This window comes from Octodon degus, unplaced genomic scaffold (genome assembly GCF_000260255.1).
Source record: "Octodon degus isolate 3935 unplaced genomic scaffold, OctDeg1.0 scaffold00225, whole genome shotgun sequence".
NCBI classification, from domain to species: Eukaryota; Metazoa; Chordata; class Mammalia; order Rodentia; family Octodontidae; genus Octodon; species Octodon degus.
The window spans coordinates 2,885,571-2,897,141 of record NW_004524801.1 but is presented as its reverse complement, the minus strand read 5'-3'; the positions used below and the strand labels follow the sequence as shown (position 1 = coordinate 2,897,141).

Below are 11,571 nucleotides of genomic sequence, written 5' to 3'. Positions count from 1 at the left end.
AGAAGAAGAAGAAGAAGAAGAAGAAGAAGAAGAAGAAGAAGAAGAAGAAGAAGAAGAAGAAGAAGAAGAAGAAGAAGAAGGTGATTAGTATCCTTACATATGAGTCCCAAAAAGCCACAAACTAACCCTTCTGCCATGTGAGATCTCAACAAAAAGGCAGCCAGCTATGAACTCAGAAGCAAGTCCCAGCAGACAATGAGTCTGACTTCCTACCTGTTGTGGTTTGGGGTTTGGGGTTTGGGGTTTGGGAAGGGGAACAACACAATACAGGACACACATTTTATAAGATTAGAATGAATCACCTAAAGAATCATATGCAAGCTTTCGGCTTTCATCTAGGAGGAGGCTAAGGTGCAACTTTTTTTGGTCATCCCAAATCCAGGCTCATCCAACACCAGCCACCTCCAGCATGCCGCCCAAATTCAACCCCAACGAGATTAAAGTCGTGTACCTGAGGTACACCGGTGGTGAAGTTGGTGCCACGTCTGCCCTGGCCCCCAAGATCGGTCCCTTGGGTCTGTCTCCAAAAAAAGTGGGGGATGACACTGCCAAGGCAACTGGTGACTGGAAGGGCCTGCAGATCATGGTGAAACTGAGCATTCAGAACAGACAGGCTCAGACTAAGGTGCTGCCTTCTGCCTCTACCCTGATCATCAAAGCCCTCAAGGAGCCACCAAGAGACAAAAAGAAGCAGAAAAACATTAAACACAGCGGAAATATCACTTTTGATGAGATTGTCAACATTGCCCGACAGATGCAGCACCAGTCTTTAGCCAGAGAATTTTCCAGAACCATTAAGGAGGTCCTGGGGACTGCCCTGTCTGTGGACTGCAACGTGGACAGCCGGCACCCTCATGACATCATAGATGACATCAACAACAGTATTTTCGAGTGTCCAGCTAGCTAAGAAGCAAAAGAAATATAACAATAAAGAGATGATCTGACCAAAAAAAAAAAAAAAGAATCATATACAAGAGTGTAGGAAATCGGTCCACACACTAAAGACCAAAGTAGCTAGCTGAGCACCTGGATCCTAATATCTGGCATGACTCCAGCTGAAGACCTGGAGCCCACAGCAAGGCCTCCCACAGGCCCAACTGGAGGCTGGAGCCCACAACAATGTCTCACGCAGCCCTGCTTCACAGATCTGTGCTGAGAGGAAAGCCTTGCTGCTCAGCTGGCAGCAGACCGTACCTTCACATGACATTGGCTTTAGGTACACACAAAATGCAAGAAATCTGACGTTAAGAAGGCTTCCACCTAGATTTCACAAGGCCAGGGAGGCCATGCAGCGTACGCCTGAAAGGGCAGGCAGTATGTGAAGCTGTGTGTGAGAAGTCTGCAGTGCAGTGGAGACCCCAGAAGTTTGGAAAAGCCAGGAATATGGATCATCTAAGGAAAGCTGCAAGAAGGGGACAAATCAGGCCTAAGATAGAAGCCATGGGAGCTACCATCAAAAGCCCCAGAGAAGGACAGGCAAGACAGCTCAGCAGACTACAGCACCTGCTTAGGCAAGAGCAGGGACCATGATTCAATCCCTGGTACCACATGCCACACCAGCCCTACCCCTAGGGCGGGCTAAGCCAGCCAGCATCCGGTGTGGTGGCACACACCTATAATCCCAGCACTGGGGAGGCTGAAAACTATGAGTCTGAGCTGAGCCCTGTGATAACCAAATAAATTAAAAAAAAAAAAAAAAGTGTCATAGAGGTAGAGCCATATGGAGCTCAGATTATCTTAAACATTGCATGTGGAATTATAGGTCTTAATGTACGCCCTGATGGATTTTAGACTTGCTTTGGTCCCAATGTTTTATATCCCCTTGTTTGTACCTTTTGGAATGGTACCATTTATCATGTGCCACTGAATGTTCAAAGTGTTTAACTTCTCATCTATACAGGGTGTCACAGCTAAGAGTTTGCCTTTGATCTTGGAGGAGACTTGGGACTTGGACTTCTCAGCAATTCTAAAACCGTTAGGACTTTGGCAAGTCTTACAAATGGACTAAATGCTTTTATATAGAGAGATGTATATTAGTCTTTCAGCGGTGAAGGGTGGCATGCTACAACCCCCCAGAGCCTCACACAGTCACAGGACCGACTTGTAGAGTTTGTGACTAATTCATGATCCAATGCCGAGATTACGGGTGTGAGTGCTACACTCACCCTGTGGCAAGAAGCCTGAACGCAATGTAAGGAGGAGAGAGGGACCTGCTCTCTGCTGCTGCTCTTCCCTTCTGCTCCTGCTGTTTTGCTATTCTTCCACCACCATGAAGTGCTACCACTGCCTTGGAGTCAGGCAAATAAGGACTGAAACTTTCACAGACTATGAGCTAAATAAACCTTTCCTTCCGCAATTCTGGGTGTTGAGTATTTTGTCCCAGCAACAAGAGAAAAGTAAACAAGACACCATCCCTCAGAGCTATGAGATACAAGTTCTTGTTTCTAAGTGGTCTGGGTGATAGTGTTTTGATATAGGAGCTAAATGGACTAAGGTCCAACGCATGGGTGTTACATGCATTGCAAGCCAGAAAGATGAGCTGTTAAGAAAGCATGGCACAGGGGCCCGCCAGATAGCTCAGCGGACTAATGAGCCTACTTACGCAGAGCACAGCGGCCAGAGTTTGATCCCCTGGCACCCATGCTATGCCTGCCCCCCTGGGGCCCGCTGACATGGCAATTGAGACTGGTTGTGGTGGCACATGCCTGTAATCCCAGCACTTGGCAGGCTGTAAACAGGAGAATCACTACAAGTCAGATCTATGCAGCGAGACCCTGTAGACCTTGTACTAAATACAAAGAAGAAAAAATAAATCATGGCACAGGAGGGTGAAGGTGAAAACTTACTGGGTATCTGATATCAAGGAGCTGTAGAGACAGGGATGTGTAAGTGAAAAATAAAATAGGGCCTCCTTAAGTCATAAAACCAATCTTGACTAGAAAGAGTTAAAAGCAAACTTCACTGGACACTGGAGAGATTCTCCTGGGAAGAAGGCAAACACAGGAGTAAAGTGTGTGTGTGTGTGTGTGTGTGTGTGTGTGTGTGTGTGTGTTTAAATTATGTAATATATATACTTGGACTGACACCAAAAGACCACAAAGAGGTAGAGGAGGAGCATAGCCAAATAGCTCAGCAGATTAAAGCACCTGGAAGCAGGCACAGGGGTGGAAGGTTCGATCCCCGGGCCCCACTCCTGGGAGCAATTGAGACTGGGCGTGGTGGCACACACCTGTAATCGCAGCTCTTGGGAGGCTGTAAACAGGCGGATCACTAGGAGCCTGATCTAGTAGTGAGACCCTGAACACCCTGTAGATCCTTCCCTAAAATACCAACAACAACAAAAAAAGCTTACAGGTAGGACACAAAGACAAAGCCAGGTCCACAGTGATAAGTGATCCCCACCTTCAATAAAATATAAGAGAAGCGAAAGGGGGTCCTGACCAACTTTACTGCACTGGGTTCTCACAACCGCGCAACAGCATACGCAACTGCTTACAGGTACACTCAATGTGGCCTCACTACATTATTCACTCTAGAGCTACCAGAGTACAATGACATCCACAGGACGCTTACTAACGCTAACCTCACCGAAAATAAGGCACCCCTGACCAACTAGCCACCAGCCCTAAAGATAAGGCCTCAAGGGTACAACAAAGAAAAGGAGACAAATAAACCAAAAGCCTGTCCGTAGACCACCAGAAGAAAGGACACCAGGGAGAGGTGCCGAGACGCTAATCCAGCTATGGGGAGGGGTTGTAGATGGGGATGAAAGAGTCACAAGAAAAACAGCTAAGAGCAAAGGGCCCCGGAGTCCCCTTCCCCAAGTCTTTCTTAGGGCAGCCATCAACCTTCTGTGCTGTCTTTCTTTATCCTCTTTACAAATAAAGTGTCTTCCTCCCATTAAACTTTGCTCCTCTTATTTATTCTTAGGACTGAGCTATGACCCCCGTGGGCTGCTCTGACCGCAGAGTCCTGGTCCTCACCCGCCAGGCCCGACAAGCTCCTGTCAATAGGACTTCTCCATGCCACTACTTAGTGATACATCTGGACGCGCCTGCAGATGAGATGGCGCGGCATCTCTGATCTGCATCAAAACCACCCACAGCGGGGGTGTGTTTGTGTGTGCACACAAATGCACGTGTGTGTTGATTGGCTGAAAGCAGGCCATACATTAACAATCCTCAAAGCTGGGTGAGGAGAACATCAGAGCTAGTATGGAGTATGTTACACTCTTCCCTTATGTTTGAAACTGTCCATAATACAAAAATTTTCAAAAAAATTCAGTATGTACCAGAAATACTGTGGTCTGGACACCCACAAATGCCTCTGGGTGGCCTGAGGGTGTGTGTGGCCTGTAGACATATTTTGTTTGGACTGTGGAATACTTTAAAAAGAAAAAAATGTTACTTCCTTTCTGTTCCAACATTTAAAAATAAGACTTTGCATAAAAATTAAGATTTCCGACCTCTCCTGAATGAAAAGAGAAGGATCTGGCAACCCTGGGCCCCAGCTACGAGCCCTGGAGCAGGGCCTGGGGCCTCCCTCTCCAGCCCTGCCCTTAGAGACCTGTGAGGCCTCGGGTTCGTGGCCCTTTGGGTTTGGCACCCAGCACCCCGGATCTTCTCAGCAGTAACCCCGTGCCAGTGACAGGGCCAGCCTCTCTGGAATTAATGTGTCCCTGTCAGCCCGAACTATCGGAGCTTTACTTTCTGACCAGCAACCAGAAGTTCCTGACAACAATTTCAATACAAGTACTTGGACAGTTTCAGTTTATATTACACAAAGCTGTGATTGAAAACATATGCATGGTGAACACTCTGAGAAAGAAAATCCTGGAGTTTTTGCAGTTCATTTGGCTTGAGGACCTCTGCCAACTTTTCTTATCATTCAGGCAACAGGACTGGCTCCTGTCTGGTTCCACAGACACCAAGAATGCAAAGTCGGGAGAGGGGCTGAGCTCTCCTCCAGTATCTTCCTCCTCCTTTTACAGCGGGAGCCAGCCCAGTGGAGGCTGGTGATTCACTCACCCACTTTCGAGGGGTCCCTGAAAGAAGGGAAGGGCACGAACTCGCAATGTGAAGCAGTGCCGGCCTCCCAGAGTTACTACATGATAGTCTCTTCCTGTCTGTTGAGTTCCTTTAAAATACTTTGCCAGCCTACCAATTTGATTAGAAACTGTCTCACTGCTATTTGTTTATCAATAAAATTATGGAAAAAAATAATAAAATAAAATAAAATACTTTGCCAGTGTGCCAGTGGGAGAGAAGCAACATTTTTCCAGAAAAGGATGAGCTTTCAGCCTGGACGAGAACCACAGGCTGAGCCACTGGGTCCTGACATTCCTGCTTAACTGGTCACTTTGTGTGGGCTGACCGTGATCAAGCTCTCCTGGAGCCTAACCAGGGCTCCTCACTGTCTCACTGCTTCTCGTCAGCCAAAGGACACTCGAGGAGGAGGAGGACAGATAGAGCCTTTCCGCCCCACAGGTCTTCTGAAGATGCTTTTGGACCCGAGTTCTCCAGAACCTGTCTCACACTCACTCTCTGGGGTCACAGAAACCTCCCTCCTCCTCTGACCTGGTGTTCTTCCCAAAGTGTGTTTACCTGGTAAACAAAGTACAGCCCGATATTGGATTGATTCAATTGTAGACTAGGTGAAAGGAGAAAACCACCGGAGGCCATGGGGAGACCCATGCTGTGGGGTAACACGGGACACCCCCAGCTTCTCGGCAGGGAACTCTCATTCTCCTCCTGTCCACATCACAACTGCACATCCCACTCACCTCCTCCCTCCCATGTGCCCGACATTAGTGACTCTTCCTCCATTAACAACGCAGGGAGACACCAGCGAACTCAGCCATCCTGGTCTACAGGGACCACAGCAATGGCCTAGCTGAGCTTCCCCAGCTTTCTCAGCATCAAAGACTAGACTAGGGAACTCCTTTGTGGCCATCACATTAGCCTGATAAATCCATGGGTTTTGACTCACAATTGCCCCTCATTAAGAATCCCCCATTAGAAATGGAAAGATTTTAGGGTTTTATGAGGGTTTTATGCCTTAATGTGAATGGGGAAACCTCTGAGCACAGTAGGAGAAGAGCCATGGAAGTCAGTGCAGCAAAAGAAACGAAACTTGAACTGAGACTATAGCCACCAAGATGAAGAGAAGGAATGGAGGGGAAGGGAAAGGGAGGGGAACGGAGGAAGTAGATAGCAGATGCTATGAACCAAGATGACCTAAGAGATATGAAATGACTGCACTTTATTCTTATAACAAGTATTTATTGAGCACTTAACATGTAGTAGATATTATGCAAATCACCAAGGATAGGCAAGGGGACTGAAGAGAATAAGAGAAAAGAGAAAAGCCAGTTGTTGGGGTACACACCTATAAGACAACTACTTGAGAAGCTGAAGCAGGAGGGCTTCAAGTTCAAGGCCAGCCTGGGCAACCTATGGTAGCAGGACCCTGTGTCAAGATAAAAATGGGTGGGATATAGCTCAGTGGTTGAGCATTTGTCTAGCTTGTGCGAGGCCCTGGCTTCATCTCCAGAACTGCAGTGATTGATTTATTGATAGATAGAATTTCTCTTTGTGAAATGGAGTAGTACAGATGATCAAAATAATTACAGGTTCACTTGTAAAGATGTTGACTTTGAAGCAAAGTCTAGCAGGCAAAAGGAACCAGAAATAATTTAAGAAAAGGCTTAAATTTAGCCACTTGCCTATATAAACATGCTTATTTCGCCCCTATTTCAAGTAGAAGTCCCTTCTCTGGCCCTGCAAGCCTATCTAATTACTACACTCTTCTTTTCCCCTTTCATCCCCTGTAAATCCAACCGCATAAAGATCCACTTTCTGAGGAAGCAACAGCCTTCTCTCTTCTCCTCTGTGCTTGACCTTGGCCAAGACCTCCAGAACCCTAAACCTGCCTCCAACCATCAGCATGAATGGTCTGTACCCCCCACTGGTATATCAACAACACCCCACAGCATCGGCAGTAGCCTGCTTTACTTGAAATGCTCTACCGGCCACGGGAAGTTCTATGTGAGTTTCAAACCATAGGGTATAGAAGTAATTTCTCCCAACTCCACACGAAGGCAGGCTGGCTACCACAGATCACGTTCTGGGAGGCGGTAAAAGTCAGAAAACAGCTAATGGCAGATGCTATGATTTGATAACTGTTCCCAAGGGCATCTCTTAAAAACTGGGTCTCCAGCCCAAGTGCTGGTTGGAAGGGGTGGGGGTTTTAAGACATAAAGCCTAGTAGGAAGAACTTCAGATGAGCTCTTTGAAGCAATTTTGGGACACTGGCCACTTCTTATCTCCTTCTTTGTCTCTCCACTACTGTGAGTTGTGACCTTCCTTCCCTGCACACTCCCGCCACCTGGAGCTGCCTCACTGCAGATCCAGGGCAACGGGGCCAAAGAACTATGGACTGGAATCTCCAAAACCATGAACCCAAATAAACCTTTCCTCTTTAGGAATTTCTTATCGCAGGTATTTTGGTCACAGTGCTGAAAAATGACTAGCCTGAGAGCCAATCAAACAAAGCCTAGCACGGCATCCACACTTTTCCTCCTGCAGCTCTGGCCATCCTTTCTCTAACTTGCTTGGCTCTCACCCTCCATCCCACCCAGCAGCTACACACACTGAGCATTCTGAACACACCATATGCTTGCAAACAGAGCACTCTGCTGTGACAGCTCTGGTAGTGCCTGGGGAACCATAGTAAACCCACACGTGCACTCTACTCTAAATTATAAAACCAAAGAGTGAGGTACTGCAGCTCCCTCCAGGCTGCAGTGAACCTCCGAGGGAAATAGGTGGACAGGAACAGGACTGTGAAAGCCAAACCACCCCAGCACCTGCTGGTGCTGATTCTACCTGTTCCCACTCATCACTCCACACTGCTAAGAAATCCATCCGGCCACGTTTGCCTCCCTGCTGACAACCTGGAAAGAAACATCAGGTTCTCAGCAGGGAGATGAATTTTTCCCAAAACAATATAGGACGAGATTTGGTTCCCAGAAATTATTCACTCAACTTCCAGGACTAAAGCTGCAACCAGTGAATTGATAATTCTGAAATGTGGTCATAAAAGAAAAATAAATACAAATGATCCTTGTAATTGTGAAATCATTTTTAAAATATTTATACTCTCCTCAAAAAAAGAAAAAGATTAAAGCTTCATTTTCTCTTTGGCCTACGTTTAAAGGGTAAGAGAGAACAGATAAATTTAGCAAATGCCAGAAAAAGGCTAAAATCTCTAGCCTTCATTTTATAACCAATGCTTTAGATTCTTTAGTTTTTTTTTACTTTGATCTAGAATTCTAATGTTTTCTACACAGAGCAATAAAATGAGCCCACTTTTTGAACTCTTGGTTTTGGTTCTTTATTCTTGATGTTCTTTATTTCTAAATAATACTTTAAGAAACTGTCAGCTTGGGGTTAGCTTTAACTAATGTTTTAGATAAATATCAGAAAGTTACTGTTTAACACAAAACAATCTGACTTCAAATAACAAGCACTGGAACACACAGTAGCACTGCATGAATGTCCAGGACAGGGTAACTGCGGCACTTGTGTGGAAAGGTAAGCACTTGTGGGTGCATACGTACACACCTCTACATCTGACGTGTTTCGAGGCTCAAGTAATAAAACAATGAAAGGGGGAAAAAATGGACATGAATTTCAATAGCAGGCAAATAGCAATTATTCCACTGCCCTTTTTATTTTTCTGGGTTTTTCCCCCAACCATTACCATGAAATCAGTTATACTTTTTTTTAATTTTTATTTATGTATTTTGGTTTTTTGAGACAGGGTCTCACTATGTAGGTCAGGCTGGCCTCGAACTCACAGCAGTCCTCCTGCTCCCGGCTCCTGAGGGCAGGGACCACAGGTCTGTGCCACCACACTGGTAGGATCACTTATATAAACAAGGATAAATAAACAATCTTATTTTTAGCACCTATTTAAAGATTTATGTTTTTGCAAGATGCACAGATCTCCTTATATAAAAAAAAGTCCAATGAATTCCCTATGTCACCAAAGTAACCCATATAGGAAAAAATAAATAAAAACTCAGCTTGCCTTGTAAATCTGTTTATTAAACGTAAGAAAAATTAAAAGTGGGACCTTTTCATATTACCGCTGTTATCTACACTCCAAATGTTCCTACATGGTTAGGCGCAGCAGCCAGAAGGCTGAGACAGGAGGAGTGCAGAAGCATTCAAGGCCAGTTTGAACTGCAGAGTGAAACCTGTCAAAAAGATTAAACAAAAGAATCACCTATTCAAATGCTCATAGATGGAAATGTCACGCACTCCCCTTTTTATCAAAACACGTGCTCTCAGTTCCCTTCATCATGCTTCCTGCAGAGCTGCGATACACAGCAGGCTAGATAAGCTCACACACTGAGGCACATGCATGAATGTGCACACCACCCCTGACACGAGCCTCCACCTCTGGCCACGACAGCACTCAGAAAAAATGATTCTCACAGACTCTACTGGCTCCTGGGCTTCTCTTCTCACACCCACTGTACCCGGGACACAAGCTTCTCTAGGGGTACCCTCTTGGTCACCACCAGGAAGGTCATTCGGTGTTTAAAGCAAACTCCTGATTATGCACACTAAGGAAGGCAAACATTTGCAGATGTGTGCTGTCATGAGATTTCCCTAGTTGCATTTTGCTTAGGCTACCATTAAAATTAGTGTTCTCCCCAATACACACACTGCAGAGGGGCAGACATCAACCAATTGGGCTTCTGGGAGATGGCGAGATGCCTGAAATGTGCAAGAGGCCCCAAAGAATGCAGAAAGAACACTGCTATGCTCAGAACCCCGAAAGCATTCATGTGAGCCCAACAGACGTCCAAAGGCCTGCACACACCTTTCACAGCACCATACATGAATGGTTGGATGGGGCCAGCTGGAATCCAACATACTAATGTGATGTTCAATTGGCCTTAAAAATAGAAAGGAAAGATACAATACTGTCTCTCCAGTCCTGGATAAACTGTAAGTAATATGGCTCCAATCTATGAAGCACAAGCTCATAGGCAACTCATAGGCAACTCTTCCTCACCTGGCGTCGAAGAGTGCTGGGCTCATGGCCAAGTTCAATCTACACTGTGAGAATGAGGGGGCTGGACCCCCTGGACTGTGGTGTTCAGAACTGGGGTCAGGTGAAGGTGATTAGGACAAGGTAAGGGCCCCCAAATGAGCGTGCTATCGTGACACCCTGGAGACTTCGGGAAGGGACAAGAGAAGCGCATGCTATCTTTGTGCCACCTCAGGGCTCCGCCCCAAGGAAGACCATCACCAGACACACAACCAAACCCTCAAACAAACCTCATTCTTCCACGCTGAGCCTCCGCCATGCTGACAGCAACAGAAAACAACTACAGAGAGAAACGTTTTCTCAGATAAATTTCTAGGATGCTTCTTTGTGACTCTCATTCGCTATAGAAAATCCAGACCAATTCCCTACAGTTCTGTGTGCCGTTACTAGGCACAGGGCAGGGTCTTGTCTTCCCTTCACGCCTTTCCCTGGGCACGGCTTCCTGTCACCAGTGTTGGCTCTGCCTCTCTGACTACTCTACTTCCTCAAAGTTCTCCTTGAACTTGTGGAGCTGAACGCAGCCCCCAAGGGTGGCCCTGTCACCATGAATGTCCAGTGTGATGGGAGACTACGCACCTTGGCCCACACACAGGCTCCTTCCCTCGCAGTACCCTTGACCCTCAGGGCTGCGAGTCACAGCTCGCCTACTCTGCACGTGGGCAACTCTTGCGCTCGTCTTCTCCAAGCTCTGCAGGGCAATACAGTCCTGACTTTTCAATGCTGTTTAGCAGGTCTCTGCCCACCACTCTGGCTGCTGTTATTTAGAACTGGTACCAGTTTCCCATCAGATGTGACTGTCTAGGGGTCAGAACTGGACAGTTCAGAACCGCACAGTTCTGACCAGGCAGATTTAGGAACAAGGAACAAAGTAATTAAGCATGCAAAGAAAGAGAATAGCATAGGCTTGCTGGAAGCAAGTCAAGCCGACAGGGTCTAACATCCCCACAGCCTGAAGATCCTGCATCTAGAACAATCCTTGGACAGATACATAACCATCCATGATCTCGGAGAGGTGCCCTAAATCTTTATAAAAACTTAACACAACTTAATTTAAAAGAAAGAAAGAAAGAAAGAAAGAAAGAAAGAAAGAAAGAAGAAAAGAAGAAAGAAAGAAAGAAAGAAAGAAAGAAAGAAAGAAAAAAAAAAGAAAGAAAAAAAGAAAGAAAGAACTACATGATCCTGAGTTTAGTTTACATTTTTGCAAATGGGAAACCACAGAAACATCATTTAGATTTTTTTTTTTAAAGTGAGTGATTTGGCAAGGGTCATGCACCACGACTCTTACAGTGTAGAGCAGTTTCTCCAGCCCAGCAGATGCAGCCTCCTTAATTAGCACTCTAGTGTACTCGGCTGGCTCTCCCCACGCAGGACACCTGATTCTCTGTCCCCTCCAGGTCTCTCCACCCTTTCACTCTCCACCCTCTGCTTGGTTTCTTTTTTTTTTTT

At 46.1% G+C, this 11,571-nt stretch overlaps 2 protein-coding genes across 2 annotated transcripts in view; one reads left to right on the top strand and one right to left on the bottom strand.

Moving 5' to 3' along the window:
* The window catches only part of Tiam1 (T cell lymphoma invasion and metastasis 1), a 421,384-nt gene that overhangs the window by 242,939 nt on the left and 166,874 nt on the right, over positions 1–11,571 (bottom strand). The gene's annotated exons all lie outside the window — the stretch shown is intronic.
* Positions 395–907, top strand: LOC105744101 (60S ribosomal protein L12-like). Its single transcript, XM_012517874.2, has one exon. It carries the CDS (start codon positions 410–412, stop codon positions 905–907), a length of 498 nt encoding a protein of 165 aa, XP_012373328.1. The 5' UTR covers positions 395–409.

Coding starts and splice junctions, on each gene's coding strand:
- LOC105744101 (XM_012517874.2), top strand. CDS start 410: ATGCCGCCCAAATTCAACCCCAACGAGATTAAAGTCGTGTACCTGAGG.